At 41.7% G+C, this 18589-nt stretch overlaps 1 protein-coding gene and 1 pseudogene across 1 annotated transcript; both read right to left on the bottom strand.

Moving 5' to 3' along the window:
- Positions 1–507: 507 nt before the first annotated feature.
- Positions 508–16460, bottom strand: LOC121816438 (putative zinc finger protein 56). Its single transcript, XM_042231402.1, has 5 exons — positions 16456–16460; positions 11697–11772; positions 5767–5893; positions 4979–4981; positions 508–926 (listed from the first exon to the last, which is right to left on the bottom strand). The coding sequence occupies exons 1-5, from the start codon at positions 16458–16460 to the stop codon at positions 508–510; spliced, it is 630 nt and encodes a 209-aa protein (XP_042087336.1).
- A 538-nt stretch (positions 16461–16998) lies between these two features.
- LOC121816379 (zinc finger protein 850-like) overlaps positions 16999–18589 on the bottom strand; it is a 31868-nt pseudogene continuing 30277 nt past the window's right edge.

Genomic DNA, 18589 nt, shown 5'->3' with positions numbered 1-18589 from the left:
ATATTGCTAATAATTGTACATTTCTAAATACCAACCTTCATCTTGTGATCCATACTAACATATCAATTTTCTATCTGTTTTAACTATGGATTACTATCTACAATACTTCTCCTGAAGAGGAACTTGAAAAAACAGGATTGATGAAATGCTTTCTATTGTGTGGGCTTCCCTGTTAGCTCAGTTGGTAAAGAATCTACCTCCCACCCCACTATTCTGGCCTGGAGAATTCCATGGACACAGTCCATGGGGTTGCAAAGAGTTGGAAACAACTGAGCGACTTTCACTTTGTCCAGTGTGCAATTTCTATTTATTTAGATTTAATTTTTATTAAAAACTTTTCTACATTTTCTTTATGTCATTCCTTCTTTTTCTTTTTTTATTCCTTATCTTTCTTAAATAAATGGGCTTGTATTTTCTCAAGTGTATGTTTAGGACAAACCTCTTCCATCACTTATTACTACGGTTTCTCTCCAGTACGTGCTCTCTGATCTCTAATAAGGTGAGAGCTCAGATTAAAGACTTTGCCACTTCTCCAGTATGAATTCTGTGCTGTTGAGTAAGACGTGAGTGCTTGATGAAGGCTTTTCCACATTCTTTACATTTGTAGGGTTTCTCTCCAGTATGAAATCTCTGATGGCAAGTAAGAGCTGAGTGCTTGCTAAAGTCTTTGCCATTATCTTTACATTTATAAGGCCTCTCCCCAGTATGAATTCTCTGGTGTTGAGTAAGAGCTGAGTAGTGACTGAAGGCTTTTCCACATTCTATACATTTATAAGGCTTCTCTCCAGTATGAATTCTCTGGTGTTCAGTAAGATGTGACACCTGATTAAAGGCTTTGCCACACTTTTTACATTTATAATCCTTTTCCCCAGTGTGAATTTGCTGATGTCGACTAAGGTTTGAGTAACACATAAATGCTTTTGCCCCTTGTTTACATTCATAAGATTTCTTACCAGTGTGGATTTGCTGATCTTGACTAAGCTCTGAATTCTGATTAGAGGTGTTGCCACACTCTGTACATTTGAAAGGTTTCCATCCTGAATGAATTTTCCTGTGTCTACTTAGACTGGATGAGTTAGTAAAGGCGTTCTCACATTGCTTACACTTGTAACTTTAGTGCGGATTCTGAATACTCTGATGTTGAGTGAGATTTGAAGACTGATTAGAAACATCACCATATTCACAATTGTAAGTCTTCTCTCCAGTATGTGTACTCTCATTTAGTGGAAGACCTGATGTTTGATAAAAGATATTCCTCCATGTACTATTGTCAGAATCTCTGTCTGAAGATTGAGGTCCCTGATGTTTCATAGCGTTAGAGTCTTATTCAGTTTTACACCCAGTTTCATTGCAAGAATGGCATCTCACGGCTTCGTAAATATTGTTATGATTCTTGGGGGGTAGATCTCTTACTTAAGGCCTGACTCGTGTTATTACACCTGAGAAGTTGGTCCGTATTAACAGTATCATGGTGTGTATTGAACATGATGTTGGGATTAACTCTCTTCCATTATTATCAACATTACACATTTTGGAACAGAGAAACTGTCTGTTGGTGGAAGAATAATGACCCCTTGCTTACAGATCCCTCAAACTAATTATATTGCGAGTTTTCCCCATCATTTTTAAATTTCTGGTTTTCAGACGTGCTTGAATGTATATGTAATCAAAGCCTGTGGTCAGAGTGGTTTGTATGAGTATTTGCAGTAGAGACTGGATGACTTTCCAGATTTTCCACATTTCCCTTCAAAGAACGTGCATGTTTCAAAAAATGATTTATGCCTTTGCTTGAAGAGATACATTGCTCTGCAGATGTTGATAACTGAAATGGGTGTTTTCTGCAGTTTGACTGACATTGCTCATTTCTTTGGGCAGTAATGTCCGTATTGTGTGAAAGTGTCTCGGTTCCTTTCTGTCCATATAAACATCTTCTAGATCTTTCACATACCCCTGTATATTCCTGGTCTTTCATTAAATGTTCATTTCCAAGGTGAGACCTTTCATATATTCCTAGGGTTGCTTTTTGGATTAAATTTTCTAATCTTGGATTCTTTGACATCAAACCACGGGTGCTGTGAGAAGACACAGCTGAGAGATACCAAATGAAAGTTTTCTTATCTATTGTTCCTATCTACTGGGGCTGGTGTGAGCTCAGCTGGGACAGAAGGGGAGCCTCATTCTCTGTGGGAGGAGAACACGGCAACAGTCTGTGGCAGCAGGACAGAGTGAGACCTGTACACAGGGTACTGATCCCAACCCTGCCCGCCCAGCCTGAGAGGCTGTCCACGGCTGCAGACAAAGGCTGGGTGCTGCAATGTGGGGTCTGGAGAGCAGACCCAGGCAGAGGTCTCCTGTGGGCTGTGAGGAGGCATCTTGAGAGGTTTGGGGTGAGGGAGGAGCTCTATAAGCTAGAATACTTGTGGAGGAAGACTGAACCACCAGAGAGCAGAGTGCCATTGTTGAGTGATGCCCAAAGGGAAGACCCACCATTGCAGCCCCTCTCCCCCTGTGCTGGCCCCTCCTCCCCCAGCACTAGGAAAGGCCACCACCCGGGTGGGCTCTATTGAGTTCCAGCCACAGCCTCCCCCCATGCACCTCCTCCACAATCAGCAGACTCCTGTGCTCTGGGGCAGCCTCTGGAGCAGACACCTGTGGGTTGCCCACACACATAGAGGGAGCTGAAAGCTCAGCTGAGCCCCAGGGTTAATGAAGAAAACCTGAAGTCTGTCCTCACGGTTTCACAAACCATGGTTTTATACCTACCATTGGCTTTGTCCTCTCAGCCCCTACAGAGCATCTGAATGGACATCCAGGGCTCCTCCAGTCATGGGAGGTGTAGCTTTAGTAGCTGTTGACTTTTTGGGGATGTATACTAGGGGGTGGGGCCAGGCCTGAGTCTGAGTTGCCCCCATAGCACCACAGCAGGTCCAGCTCCATGAATGCAATTCTGGGACCTGAGTTCACTGGAACTATGCTGGTGTTCCAGTGAAAACAACATCTGAGACACACCAGAGCAATGTGCCATCATGCCCATGGTTAAAGGGGGGCCAAGAGCAGTGCCAACATGGGGTCACATGAGACTCACACAGTGCATGAGCACACCCCAAGGTGAACATCCCCAGAGGAGCAATCCTTAGTGGCTTCTCTCCCAGTGGGTATCATCCAATCCTACCTGCCTTGACCACAGATCAGAATCACAGTGAAGAAGTGGATCTGGGGGCTCTTCTGCACCAACCAAGGAGCAGACCCCACCCCTGACAGGACAGTGACAACCATAGAACCAAGGGGAAGCTCCCCTGAATATCCAGGGGAGGCTCGGGTCACAATAACAGCATACATAGCCCAGATCAAGGGGATAAGGGTACAAGCCTGTGGACCAACCTCACCCCCTAGGGGGAAGACAACAGAACAAGAGGAGCTAGGATCCTGCAGCCTGCAGAACAGACCACAAACCCAGAAAATATCTAATGATTACTCTTTGACTTAAGTCATCTTAAATGCAGGTGCCACTAGGCGGCCTCTAATTCTTTAACCGACTTCTTATTTTAACATGTTCTATATGATGTTTCAATATAAAAATCATAAATGATACTGGCATAGGTCTAATCAGAAACCGAGGGCATGTAGGACAAAGTCTGGGGAAGCTGATAACAAGATTAATTAAATAAAGAAGCAGTTCTTGAGAAATTAAGAAATGAGACTTTAAAAATGAGGTGTTAACAGTATCAATGCTCTGTGGAGATCTAATTGGGAAGGAAATCTTAAAAAGACTAGATATCTGTACGTAAAATGGCTTCTCTTTGCTGTACAACATTGTAAACCAGTTATACTCCAATAAGAACGTTTTAAAAAGATTCTATTATCTAAACATTGCAATACTGTGAAACCATTATAAATATGGTGGAAAATGTTTTACGCTCTTATGCCAGTTTATTTGAAAATTCTTTAAGTTAATTGAATATACTTAAGTCTTTTAGTATTGAGGAATTGGGGCCAATACACTTAACATTTCATATGAGTTCATTTGAAGAAAACAGAAACTTTGAAGTAACCCTGAGACTGGCATTCTTTCTCTTTAGGGAGGTTTTGGTTTATGCAGTGAAGAAATTACTTGAATTTAATATTTATAAGATCATATTTGTAGCTTCCAGTGTTTTAGAAATTATGTCAGAAAACAAACAAACAAACTTCTGTCCCCAATATTCTTAGAACTTTGGCAGTATGTCTACAATTCCACTCACTCACTGCCATCTAGAGGTAGAAACTTTAATAGGAGCGTCTTAGAGTTTTTCAGAAATGTCCAGTTTTCCTAGTGCGCCAACACACACCCGCCTCCCCCCGCCGTCCCCCCCGCCCACTGAAGAAATTGAATAGTAGTAGATTCATGCAGGTTGTCACAGGCCAAGAGAAGGATTTCAGTTCTCACTGTGATTGAGAAAAGTAATCACTGGAGATGAATTCAGGAATAATTTAAAGGGACAGAATGGGGCAGGTGATATCCGCCTATGACAGCAACAGAAAAAACTCAGACTTCTCTAAAATCATTTCCATTGAAGCAGATCTTCCCAAACCACATGACAAAGGATGAATTCCTCACTAATCTTTGGACCTGTCGTTGACTCATTGGCTCCATCCATTCATACATACCTGTGTATATGGCTGGTATCTCCAGTCTCCTTACATCCCAGGGATTTTTTATTTGCAGAAAGGTGACCAGGTCTGGCTTAGAGACCACAAGACCTGCTATCAGGAAAAGGAATATTCATTTTACTAGAGATTCATCAGTTTCCAATCTAATATATATTCAAGTGAGAAGAGAAGGCACATGTGCTAAGTCACTCCAGTCCTGTCTGACTCTTTGCCACCCTATGGACTGTAGCCCACCAGGCTCCTCTGTCCATGGGAGTGTCCAGGCAAAAGTACTGAGTGGGTTGCCATGTCCTCCTCCAGTAATTCCCTCCCAACCCAGGGATCAAACACACTTCTTTTACGTCTCCTGCATTGGCAGGCAGGTTCTTACCACTAGTGCCACCTGGGAAGCCCAGACAAGGCATGGTAGAATGTTAATACAGCCTAGAACTAAAGTATTTGGGGACATAATTTCCTAAGCTGTATTAAAATTCCCTGGTGGCTCAGCTGGTAAAGAAGCCACCTGCACTGTGGGAAACCTGTATTTGATTCCTGGGGTGGGAAGATCCTCTGGAAAGGGAACCGCTACCCACTCCAGTATTCTGCCCTGGAGAATTCCATGGACTGTTCCATAGGGTCACAAAGAGTCAGACATGACCATAGTTTTGCCCATTACATTATTACTACTAACATTCTAGAGAAGGCATGGTTGAATGTTAATATAGCCTAGAAAGTTATATCCCCAAATACTTTATCGAAGCACTTTTATAACTAGAAAGTACATAAAGAAAAGATCTTGCGATTCTAGTCAAGTACTACTAAGTCTAAAGTAAGTAAGTCTAAAGTAAGTAAGTAGGAGATATCTGATTTATAAAGGAGAGTGGCACCCTTTTATACCACAGAACCTACAGAATTACCACTAACCTAGAAGAAGGATGAAGATTCCATCAAGGAAAAGTTAGAATCATAATGAATCATCATGAGGTCTTCTTTCTCAACTCATAAATATTCATTTCCCCATAGAAAGCAGGGATCTGAAACTATTATAAGGAGCAGAAGATTCTAGGAGACATTCTAGAAATGCAGAAACCAAAACCCGTGGGTAGAGAAGGGATTCTGGAAGGCAGTTATCCTCACCCAAGGAGGCCAGGTTCCTGTAGTTCTCTAACATCACGTCCCTGTACAATTCTCGCTGACTGAAGTCCAGGCATTCCCACTCCTCTTGAGTGAAGTCTATGGCCACATCTTGGAATGTCAGCCATCCCTGAAATACAAAGTACAGGTGCCATGTGGTCATGGGAAGACTTCCTAATGTGACCCAAGAGGAAACCAGCAAGAGAAATGGCTTCGATTTAGAAGAATGTCTGGTGTTACAGAGGAATATAATTTTTACACTATAATATATTCTACCACATTTTTAACCCCAAGAAAAGAGGATGAGATACGATCCATCAACCACTACAGAAATTATTCTGATTTGGAAGAGAAATTACAATCAGATTAAAATTGCCATATTTATTTTTGAGTGTTGTACTCAGTTGACAGATGACAAACTGTCTATCAAAAGAAACAGGAAATATTTTTAAAAAGCACTTCCTGATCCAATGTCCTGGAGTGGGCTCAGTGTGCCACATTTTTCACAAGCTTATTTGAACTAATAATGTTGAAAATTCTGCTCTATGAGTGACAATGTTTGAACAGCAACGAAGAAGAAGAGTAAAGAAGGAATTCACAGTTAACTTTGAAGTGTAAGTGCTTTACAGATTTTACAGGTCTGATAGGATAGTAACCTCGGTGACAGGAATCATTTTAACGATCTGGTATATACTATTTTCTGACAGTTTTCAGAGTCTTGAATGTATACCAGACATAATTTAAAATCAATACTGTTGCTGTATCATCTTTTGGCAAATATTTTAACAAACATCCTTTAAATGACAGCTTAAGGGACTGGGGAGCCTGGTGGGTTGCCGTCTATGGGGTCGCAGAGTCGGACACGTCTGGAGCGACTTAGCAGCAGTAGCAACTTTTACTTCATTTTGTGACTCTAGACTTTAATGAAACAAAGACAAACGCACAGAGCTAACTCTAATGAAAGTTTATAGAAATTTCTGTATTTGTAAATAATACTAAAAACAAGAAAAGTGTTAGTCACTCAGTCGTGTGCAACCCCAGGGACTGTAGCCTACTAGGCTTCTCTGTCCATGGGATTCTCAAGGCATAAATACTGCAGTGAGTAGCTATTCCCTGCTTCAAAGAATCTTCAAAGAAGAAAAGGAAAAAAAATCTATCAAATGATGTTAACATGTTCATGCATACAGACATACACTAAAATCAGGACTGTATACATATTAAGAGAAAAATGGTCTTGGCAAAAAAATCAGGATAATTTTTAACTGATTGAAAATGTACATAAATATTTGAGGATGATATTGTTAGGTAGGTAGACTAGGGAAAAGGAGTCCAAAATAGTGGTGGCTAAAAGACAAGGAAGGTCTGAGGAAGGTCCGAGGACCAGAATGGAGACTTCAGGTAGAACAAACAACACTCCTGGCTAAATCAAATTTGCATAGGGCAGGCCCAGGTCGAGGAAAAAACATATAAAAGGAGGAGCCAAAGCGCTTTCTCTCTCCCTCTTTCTCTCCCACGTGTATGCGTGAGCTCTTCTCTTTTCTCCCTCCCCACGCACTCCTCCACGCTCTTCTCTTCGAGTCTTTGGGTTGGTATGCCCTCACGCTTTGAGGATGGATTCTCCTGCTATCGTCTAAATAAAATAGCGCTCTAACACTGATTTGCCTAAGAGCTATAACACAGTTTGTCCAAGACCCGACAGCTGTGATGTGCCGAGGGCTTTAATATTCGTCGCTCCAAATCTTTGTTGTGAGGAAACAAAGAACCGAGGAACATACACTCGTGTGACAATATTATTCAAAATTTTTAAAATAGACTAGGGTGCAGACATACACAATGATTAAAAAAATAGACACCTCTGGTTCTGAACTTTTTAATTTCCTAAAAATCTACCATTTGCATGGAACTATATTTTAAAATTTAACACAGTTGAACATAGATTCACAGTAATATGATTCTTGTAAGCATTTTGGAAAATACAGAAATGTGATGAGACTCTATCTGTGATGTGAGAGTGGAGTGTACTGGAAATGATCAGACCTGGGCTTGAGTGGTGAAAATCCCTACTCCCAAATCCCAGCATCTCTACTAAATACACAGGAGTGTTGTCAACTGCAAATCGGCACTTGCCAAGAGCATCGCCAGCGACTGAACAAGACCTTTTAGAACTAACACCCAAAACAGATGTCCTCTTCATTATAGGGGACTGGAATGCAAAAGTAGGAAGTCAAGAAACACCTGGAGTAACAGGCAAATTTGGCCTTGGAAAGCAGAATGAAGCAGGGCAAAGACTAATAGAGTTTTGCCAAAAAAATGCACTGGTCATAGCAAACACCCTCTTCCAACAACACAAGAGAAGACTCTACATATGGACATCACCAGATGGTCAACACCAAAATCAGATTGATTATATTCATTGCAGCCAAAGATGGAGAAGCTCTATACAGTCAATAAAAACAAGACCAGCAGCTGACTGTGGCTCAGATCATGAACTCCTTATTACCAAATTCAGACTTAAATTGAAGAAAACAGGGAAAACCACTAGACCATTCAGGTATGATCTGAATCAAATCCCTTATGATTCTACAGCGGAAGTGAGAAATAGATTTAAGGGCTTAGATCTGATAGATAGTGTGCCTGATGAACTATGGAATAAGGTTCATGACATTGGACAGGAGACAGGGATCAAGACCATCACCATGGAAAAGAAATGCAAAAAACCAAAATGGCTGTCTGGGGAAGCCTTACAAATAGCTGTGAAAAGAAGAGAAGCGAGAAGCAAAGGAGAAAAGGAAAGATATAAGCATCTGAATGCAGAGTTCCAAGAAATAGCAAGAAGAGATAAGAAAGCCTTCTTCAGAGATCAATGCAAAGAAATAAAGGGAAACAACAGAATTGGAAAGCCGAGAGATCTCTTCAAGAAAATCAGAGATACCAAGGGAACATTTCATGCAAAGATGGGCTTGATAAAGCACAGAAATGGTCGGGACCTAACAGAAGCAGAAGATTTGAAGAAGAGGTGGCAAGAATCAAGAGAAGAACTGTACAAAAAATATCTTCACAACCCGGATAATCACAATGGTGTGATCACTCATCTAGAGCCAGACATCTTGGAATGTGAAGTCAAGTGGGCCTTAGAAAGCATCACTATGAACAAAGCTAGTGGAGATGATGGAATTCCAATTGAGCTGTTTAAAATCCTTAAAGATGATGCTGTGAAAGTGCTGCACTCAATATGCCAACAAATTTGGAAAACTCAACAGTGGCCACAGAACTGGAAAAGGTCAGTTTTCATTCCAATCCCAAAGAAAGGCAATGCCAAAGAATGCTCAAACTACCGCACAATTGCACTCATCTCACATGCTAGTAAAGTAATGCTCAAAATTCTCCAAGCCAGGCTTCAGCAATACGCGAACCGTGAATTTCCAGATGTTCAAGCTGGTTTTAGAAAAGGCAGAGGAGCCAGAAATCAAATTGCCAACATCCGCTGGATCATGGAAAAAGCTAGAGAGTTCCAGAAAACCAATTATTTCTGCTTTATTGACTGCTAAAGCCTTTGACTGTGTGGATCATAATACACTGTGGGAAATTCTGAAAGGGATGGGAATAGCAGACCACCTGACCTGCCTCTTGAGAAATCTATATGCAGGTCAGGAAGCAACAGTTAGAACTGGACATGGAACAACAGAGCAGTTCCAAATAGGAAAAGGAGTACGTCAAGGCTGTATATTGTCACGCTGCTTCTTTACCTTATATGCAGAGTACATCATGAGAAACGCTGGACTGAAGAAACACTAGCTAGAATGAAGATTGCCGGGAGGAATATCAACAACATCCGATATGCAGATGACACCACTCTTATGGCAGAAAGTGAAGAACTAAAAAGCCTCTTGATGAAAGTGAAAGAGGACAGTGAAAAAGTTTGCTTAAAGCTCAACATTCAGAAAACGAAGATCATGGCATATGGTCCCATGCCTTTATGGGAAACAGATAGGGAAACAGTGGAAATTGTGTCAGACTTTATTTTGGGGGGCTCCAAAATCCCTGCAGATGGAGACTGGATCCATGAAATTAAAAGACGCTTACTCCTTGGAAGAAAAGTTATGACCAACCTAGATAGCATATTCAAAAGCACAGATATTACTTTGCCAACTAAGGTCCATCTAGTCAAGGCTATGGTTTTCCAGTAGTCATGTATGGATGTGAGAGTTGGACTGTGAAGAAGGCTGAGTGCTGAGAAATTGATGCGTTTGAACTGTGGTGTTGGAGAAGACTCTTGAAAGTCCCTTGGACTGCAAGGAGATCCAACCAGTCCATCCTGAAGAAGATCAGCCCTGAGATTTCTTTGGAAGGAATGATGCTAAAGCTGAAACTCCAGTACTTTGGCCGCCTCATGCAAAGAGTTGACTCATTGGAAAAGACTCTGATGCTGGGAGGGATTGGGGGCAGGGGGAGAATGGGACGACAGAGGATGAGATGGCTGGATGGATGGCATCACTGACTCAATGGACGTGAGTCTAAGTGAACTCCTGGAGTTGGTGATGGACAGGGAGGTCTGGCGTGGTGTGATTCATGGGGTTGCAAAGAGTCAGACACGACTGAGCAACTGAACTGAACTGAATAACAAGGGGTTTGCGATCTGCCTCTGTGGAGAATGAACCCTATGGTGCTGCAACTGACTTAAATCCCCTCGACGGAGTTCAGGTTGGATTGCAGCACTCTGCTCCAGGGAATCTGGTGGAGCAGGTCTTTGGAGAGTCAGATATTTTCAGGAACTGCTTTCATGATCCCAATCCTTGCATCTCTTCATATCTAGAAAAGCACTAAACCACTAAATGATGACTTCAGTTCCTCATGCCTGGCAGAAATCCTTTTGTAAAGTAAGTGCTTGATTCCATTGAATTCCTCCTTCACCAAACTCACATACTGACCTTCCGCCACTGGCTCTTTGGAGCAGTTTCTCAGAGTTCTCTGAGATGCTGTCTCCTGGGCTGCTGTCCTCATTTTGCCACAAATAAAACTTAATGCACATCTCTCAAACTGTGCATCTGTCTTAGCTGACAGTGCTTATTTTTCAAAGCAAAGAGTAACTAAGAAGATACGGCATTACCTCATTAACTGTGATAGGCATATCCATCACTTTTTCTTTCCAAGATCCTTGTTCAAGACAAAAAGAAAAAAATGAATTTCATAGCGTGGAAATCTCAGAGAAGCACCTGAACCAGTGAACATCAGAGATCACGGGTAAGAGTACACAGAAAAATGCATTATCTCTGCCTGGCATTTTGGCAATATTAGGAAAACCATGATCTCAATCTATCATGAAAAATGTCAGCTTTCTGCAAATTCCACCTCCTATATACCTCCCATGATCTGTAGCTTAATACTCCATTTAATTAGTATATTTTTCTCATTGGTATAGAGGATTGGCTCTGCTATTTTAACTTCTGAAAAATTCTGGAATGCTGAGTTCATTCTATTAACAAGGGCATTTTCTTACTCCTGTTCTAGAGAGCTGAATTGCATCCACACGTAAATTCATCACGGCATTTCCCCGACTTCTCTAAGATCCTAACACTGAACCACATCCCAGTGGGAATCTCCGATACCAGTGCCTCCCCGTATTGATCTCTCACAAAGGGAATGTATTGAACATTGAAGTCACTATTTCATGTTGAGAATTCATCATGCTCTATGGAAAGCCAGGATACACACAATGGAGAAAAGGCTCTGGAATATGAGCGAGACGAAACCTGAAGAGCTGGTTCCCACTATTTAAAAAAAAAAAAAAAAAAAACAGGAAAAAATAAGAAGATGATAACAAGCACTCCAGGCAGAAAACTTAGAAGCAGAGAACTAAAGGTTTGCAGATTCTCAGTCTAGGCATTTCAGGAGGAAAAGAAAACACAGCCCCACACCCGGGACAGGACAATTACCTGAGAAGCTGCCATTTCCTCCTCTTCTTCCTCCTGCACTGCATCTTCTGGGGGATATGACGTCTCAAACTCACATCTGCATGTTGAGAAAATACCTTCAAAGGCATCCATACAGCCGCTTAACCTGCAACCGCTGCAGTGAAAGAGAAGAAACCGTTTTCTTGTTTCTCTCACCCTTTTCGGAGCTCTTTGCTGACTTTCTGGGTTCCTGATCTGCAGTGGGCAATCAAGACTAACCTGATATGCTAATCACATCCTGCTGCTCCACTCTATTGGCAGATCTTCCTGGCTAGTTCCTCTCCTTCCTTTTTGCACTACAGAGAGCAGGCAGCACAACAATTCACCAGACACAATGGACCCTACTTCTGGGCTACTTGACCCAGCCTAGGAGGGTTTTGAAAAAACGCAAGAGACCTGCATTCAGGAGCCCTGAGGGAAACCTCCCATTTGGCACATGTGAGACCTCAGGAAGGGAGGTTTTAGGGCGGGAACTTCTAGAAGCAAAGGTCAACCTGATTCCCTGGTGAGGGGCTCTTTCTAGGTTGTGTGTGGTGTCCTTGGCCTGTGTCTGCGTCCTGGGGGAGGGGAGGGGAGAGGTGACTGTTTGGTAGGAATCACCTGGGGGTCTTGGGTTCCTGCCAGGCTTTATTTGCAGACTTCTTCCCAAAGATCTCCCGTGTCCTTAGTTGTTTTCACCCCTCTCTGCAGCCTGGGGACACACGTTTTCACAAAATGATTTGCATTGTGACCACCTCTCTGCAGCTGTGGCACCTCCAACTTCAGAGACCAGGAGCCTGGAGGTGTTTCCATCACAGCTTTCTTTGAAAATAAACCGTGGACAGCAGGCGGCCTGGCGAGCTGCAGTCCATGGTGTCGCAAAGAGTAGGAAAGGACTGAGCAGCTGAAGTGAACTGACCTGAGCAGGACACGCTAGATTAACAAGTGTGTGTGGACAGAGACAAATGCCTTTGAAAATGATGCCCTAAATGCTATCTGATGACCAACCACGGAAATAATGATCGGTGTTGTAAGTTAACATTACACATGAATTAACACGTGAGAGCCTTGTTCTACTTCCTGTGTGTGCGTTTTTCTAGGTTTTATGAGTCAACTGTTGATTACAACTACAGTTGTTGCTACTGCTACAGTTTGTTGTCTGTGCCATTTAGAGAGCTCTATTTTCTCACACCTTTAAAGTATAATGACTAAGAAGAAATTAAAGTTAGAAGCATGTCCATCTTTCTAATATTATATATTCTAAAAAATATTCAGTGTGCATGCACCAGTACCAACTTTGTAGAAGATTTCGTTTCACAGCAGAGTTCAGAATAAGGTATAGACATTTCCCGTATACCCCTTGTTCCCACACGTGGACAATCTCCCTACTTACCTTTCCCCCCTAGAGTGAGCATTTGTTCCCATTGATGACTCTACAAGGACAGTAAATACATAAACTCTTTAGTTTACCCTTATGTTTCTCTTTTAGGGATGTGCACTCCATACCTCTGGACAAATGTATAATAACATGTGTCCATCACAACAGTTTAACACAAATTACTTCACGTTCCTGAAAGTTCTCTAGATTTAGGATATTCAGAGTCCCTCCTTTGAAACCCATGGCAACCACAGACCTTTTAAATCTCTTCTCTATTTCCTACTAGATTCCCAGGTGACTGAGTGGGAAGAAGTCTGCTGCCGATGAAGGACATCCAGGTGATGTGTGTTTGATCCTTGGGTCAGGAAGATCGCCTGGAGGAAGAAATGGAAACCCACTCCAGTATCCTTTCCTGGGAAATCTATGGACAGAGGAGCCTGGCAGGCTACAGCCCCTGGGCTCACAAAGACTCAGACACCACTGAGCACGTATGAACATTTACCTACACCAAAGTGTCATATTGTAAAACTGCTACTTTCTGTAGCATTTTTGAATGGGCTTCTTTCACTTCGTAAAATGCATGGAATGATTGTCCACGTATTTTATGCCTTGAAAGCTTAACGTCCAAAAGCTTAAGAACTACCTCTGTGCCTGTATTCCTGCTCAGTAAATAAGTTCATCAACACCATTTTTTTAGATTCCATATATATCTCTTAAGGCAATATTTGCCCAAATATAGAGAACAGATGTATGGACATGGCAGGAGAAGAGGAGGGGGACAAACTGAAGAGCCCCACTGACACACATATACCACCATCGCTGAAATGCTGGAGAAGACTCTTGCGAGGCCCTTGGACTGCACAGAGATCCAGCCAGCCTATCCTAAGGGAGATCAGTCCTGGGTGTTCATTGGAAGGACTGATGCTGAAGCTGAAACTCCAGTACTTTGGCCACCTCATGTGAAGAGTTGACTCATTTGAAAAGCCCCTGATGCTGGGAATGATTGAAGTGGGGAGGAGAAGGGGACGACCGAGGATGAGATGGTTGGATGGCATCACCGACTCAATGGACATGAGTCTGAGTAAACTCTGCGAGTTGGTGGTGGACAGGGAGGCCTGGCGTGCTGCAGTCCATGCGGTCGCAAAGACTTGGACATGACTGAGCAAGTGAACTGAACTGAACTGATGGTTAAAACAGGGAGCTAATGGGAAGCTGCTGGATAGCACAGGCAGCTCAGCTTGGTGCTCTGTGCTGACCAGAGGGGTGAAATGGAGATCACGGGAGGGAGGTTCAAGAGAGAGCAGATTCATGTATACTTATGGCTGATTGATGATGTCATACAGCAGAAACTAACACAACATTGTAAAGCAATTATATTCCAATACAAAATACACATGCATCTCAAAAGGAAAAAAGCTAAACAGACGGGTCACCCAGTGGTGGAGAATCCATCTGACAGTGCAGGGGACGTGGGCTTGATCCCTGGTCCAGGAATACCCCACATGCAACTAAGCCTGTGTGCCACAACTGCTGAGCATGGGTGGGACAACTTGCTCTTTTAGATGGGCAAGAGGCAAATGAAAGATGCTCACCAGCGCTAAACAATAAAAAATACAAAACAAAGCTACAATGATACGTCATCTCATGCCAATCAGAATAACAATTAGCAAGGAGCCCACTAATAATATCATAAATGCTGAGGAGGCTTGGAGATCAGGGACCTCCTACAGGGCTAGAGGGAATGTAAACTGGGGCAGTCACGGGGGGGCGGGCGGGGAGCACAGAGTGGAAGCTCCTTAAAAAATGCAACCTCCTGACAGTTAAGGAAATGAATTCCATGAAAAATAGACAAAACAGATTAATTGACATTGATACGTTTTGCAGTTTTTAGTCAATCATCTGCAAGTCTAAAATGACCAGTTTTGATCTAGCCTTTCTAAATTCTCTAAGTTAAATGTGTATGAATACACATACACTCACATATTCCTTCTTGGTTTTCTCACTGCTAACATGTATACCTTAGGTATTTATATATTGTATTCAATGTGTGTTTTATCAATTATATGATGCATATATCTTCAGATATTAATATATTGCATTCAAAGTATGCCAAGGCTATGAGAAAAATGCCTTTAAGCCTAGACAAGAAACTTGTGCTAAGACTTATACAGGGTAAGATTTTATAAATCTTGGTTCAGAACTTTACCATCATGGCTTCTAATTATGCTTTTTGTGACTTTGTTAAATTGACATTTGCTTAAATGAGCCCCTGGAAAGTTTTAGCTAACAGGAGAACAAAGGGCAATTGATGCGGGTGATGTTATGATTCTAGGTCCTGAGAGAATTCACAGGAAGCCTTGAAGGCCCCTGAGGAAGGTCAAGGCTAGAACCAGGCAGAGAAAGCTCCAGTATTTGGCGTTCAGGCCTTTCTAAGGGGCCCTGGATGAAGTGCTGTGGGCTCCCCAGGCTGAGTGTGGATCGGTCCATTCAAACCAAGAGGAGCAGGAATCTAGAGCTCTGAGGGTGTCACTGAAGGGGGCTGTGCAGTAGACCCTGGGTTCAGCATGACTGCTGGTCTCAAGGTGGGGTTTATCTACTGCAGGTGTTCACAGGACTGGCTGGTGTGAGTTCAACAGCCTCCAGGCTGCCTGCTCCCCAGACAGACACTGAGGCATCAACAGCATGCAGTAGTTAAGGTAAACTCTCAACAGTACTCTCTATGATCCTTCTTAGAGCCATCACAATGTCCCAGCAGTTACAGAGAAATGGGGGGCGGGGGGGGGGAGAGCAATGGAGAAATGATGGCAAATATCCAATTATTCAATTATTTGAGGCTTTAAGGCAGGATGGAAACTAATTGTTACGGATATCATCCCTCTATGAAAACAAAGAGTTTATTGTTAGGTATTTTCCCTTCAACCTTAAATCGGTAGGTTGACAATTCATTACACACCAACTTCATCACAAGAAACCGTCCAGTTTTATTAACATGTTATATCACACAGTCAGAATAAAACCTTTTCCAACCCACTATTTAACTGAATAAAATACAGATTACAAGCATAAACTATGATATTCATTCCTCTGATACAATGATCTGAGAACTGTGATTCCTATGGTTACAAAATGGAGGTGAATTGTTTATGAAATAAAACATACACTAATTACATGACTTTTCTGTGACTGATTTCCATACATTTCTAGGGGATCAGAGATGTCTTTATTTGAAACATGTCAACTAATATTCATGACTTCTGTTGATATTATAAAGATACATCAAGATTTCAGTGAACTGTCATTGTATTTTACTTAAAAAGCAAGTGACATAACTATTGAAAATGTACATCTTACTATAATATGTGGAATTACTCCCTGAACACTTACGTCATGGTGACGTCCCCTATAGGGGGATGTTTGACATGAATGACTAACACCTCCATTTAGATGTACATATTACATTCCTGGGTCCTTAATCTTCTAATGGAGAATAAATACAATGATTTCTCCCGAGGATTGAAGGCCTTGTCTCACCTTTGGGATATTAACCACCAAAAACATAACTTAGCCTACACACTAGAAATGAAGAATAGCAGCATGGAGTAATTTGAGAGTTGAATCACATTGATTTTGGTTTTCAAACAATCACAAATCATGTCAATAGAAACAAAGATATATTGCTACTATTTGTACATTTCTAAATACCAACTTTCATCTTGTGATCCATACTAACATATTAATTTTCGATTTGTTTTAACTATGGATTACTATCTACAATACTTCTCCTGAAGAGGAACTTCAAAAAACAGAATTGATGAAATGGTTTCTATGTGCGGGCTTCCCTGATAGCCCAGTTGGTAAAAATCCGCCTCCCACTCCACTATTCTGGCCTGGAAAATTCCATGGACACAGTCCATGGAGTTGCAAAGAGTTGGAAGCAACTGAGCAACTTTCACTTTTTCTAGTGTGCAATTTCTGATATTTATTCAGGTTTAATTTTTATTAAATACTTTTCTATATTTTCTTTATGTCATTCCTCATCTTTCTTAAATAAAAGGTCTTGTATTTTCTGAAGTGTATGTTTAGGACAAACTTCTTCCATCACTTATTACTAGGGTTTCTCTCCAGTACGTGCTCTCTGTCTAATAAGGTGAGAGCTCAGATTAAAGCCTTTGCCACTTCTCCAGTATGAATTCTCTGATGTTGAGTAAGACGTGAGTGCTTGATGAAGGTTTTTCCACATTCTTTACATTTCTAAGGTTTCTCTACAGTATGAATTCTCTGATGGTGAGTAAGACATGAGTGCTTTGAAGGCTTTTCCACATTCTTTACATTTCTAAGATTTCTCTCCAGTATGAATTCTCTGATGGTAAGTTAGACCTGAGTTCCTGCTAAAGTCTTTGCCACAATCCTTACATTTATAAGGCCTCTCCCCAGTATGAATTCTCTGGTGTTGAGTAAGATTTGAGTACTTACTGAAGGCTTTTCCGCATTCTATACATTTATAAGGCTTCTCTCCAGTATGAATTCGGTGGTGTTGAGTAAGAGATGAGTGGTAACTGAAGGCTTTTCCACATTCTTTACATGTATAAGGCTTCTCTCCAGTATGAATCCTCTGGTGTCGAGTAAGAGATGAGTGGTAACTGAAGGCTTTTCCGCATTCTTTACATTTGTAAGATTTCTCTCCAGTATGGATGACTTGATGTTTAGTAAGACATGAGTGGTGTCTAAACGCTTTGCCACAATCCTCACATTTATAAGGCCTCTCTCCAGTATGAATTCCCTGATGGCGAGTAAGACGTGAGTGCTTGCTAAAGTCTTTGCCACAAAACTTACATTTATAAGGCCTCTCCCCAGTATGAATACTCTGATGTTCAATAAGAGTTGAGTAGTGACTGAAGGCTTTTCTGCATTCTTTACATTTATAAGGCTTCTCTGCAGTATGAATTCGCTGGTGTTGAGTAAGAGTCGAGCTCTGACTAAAGGATTTCCCACATTCTTTACATTTACAAGGCTTCTCTCCAGTATGAATTCGCTGGTGTCGAGTAAGAGTTGAGTAGTAACTGAAGGCTTTTCCACATTCTTGACATTTATAAGGCTTCTCTCCAGTATGAATTCGCTGGTGTTGAGTAAGAGTTGAGCAGCGACTGAAGGCTTTTCCGCATTCTTTACATTTATAAGGTTTCTCTCCAGTATGAATTCTCTGGTGATCAGTAAGAAATGACTTCTGATTAAAGGCTTTGCCACACTCTGTACATTTATAAGGCCTCTCCCCAGTGTGAATGTGCTTATGTCGACTAAGGTTTGAGGAACACATAAATGCTTTTTCACATTCTTTACATTCATAAGGTTTCTTGCCAGTGTGGATTTGCTGATCTTGACTAAGCTCTGAATTCTGACTAGAGGTGTTGCCACACTTTGTATATTTGAAAGGTTTCCATCCTGAATGAATTTTCCTGTGTCTACTTAGACTGGATGAGTTAGTAAAGGCTTTCTCACATTTCGTACACTTGTAACTTTT

Source organism: Ovis aries, chromosome 14 (genome assembly GCF_016772045.2).
Source record: "Ovis aries strain OAR_USU_Benz2616 breed Rambouillet chromosome 14, ARS-UI_Ramb_v3.0, whole genome shotgun sequence".
In the NCBI taxonomy this organism is placed as follows: Eukaryota; Metazoa; Chordata; class Mammalia; order Artiodactyla; family Bovidae; genus Ovis; species Ovis aries.
The sequence above is the reverse complement of the archived record's forward strand: the minus strand, read 5'-3'. Positions and strand labels throughout refer to the sequence as shown.

Excerpts from the sequence above, each read along its gene's own strand:
- LOC121816438 (XM_042231402.1), bottom strand. Across the intron at positions 5,894-11,696 it reads AGGAAATGGCAGCTTCTCAG|GGATGGCTGACATTCCAAGA; the intron begins GTAATTGTCCTG and ends TTTGTATTTCAG.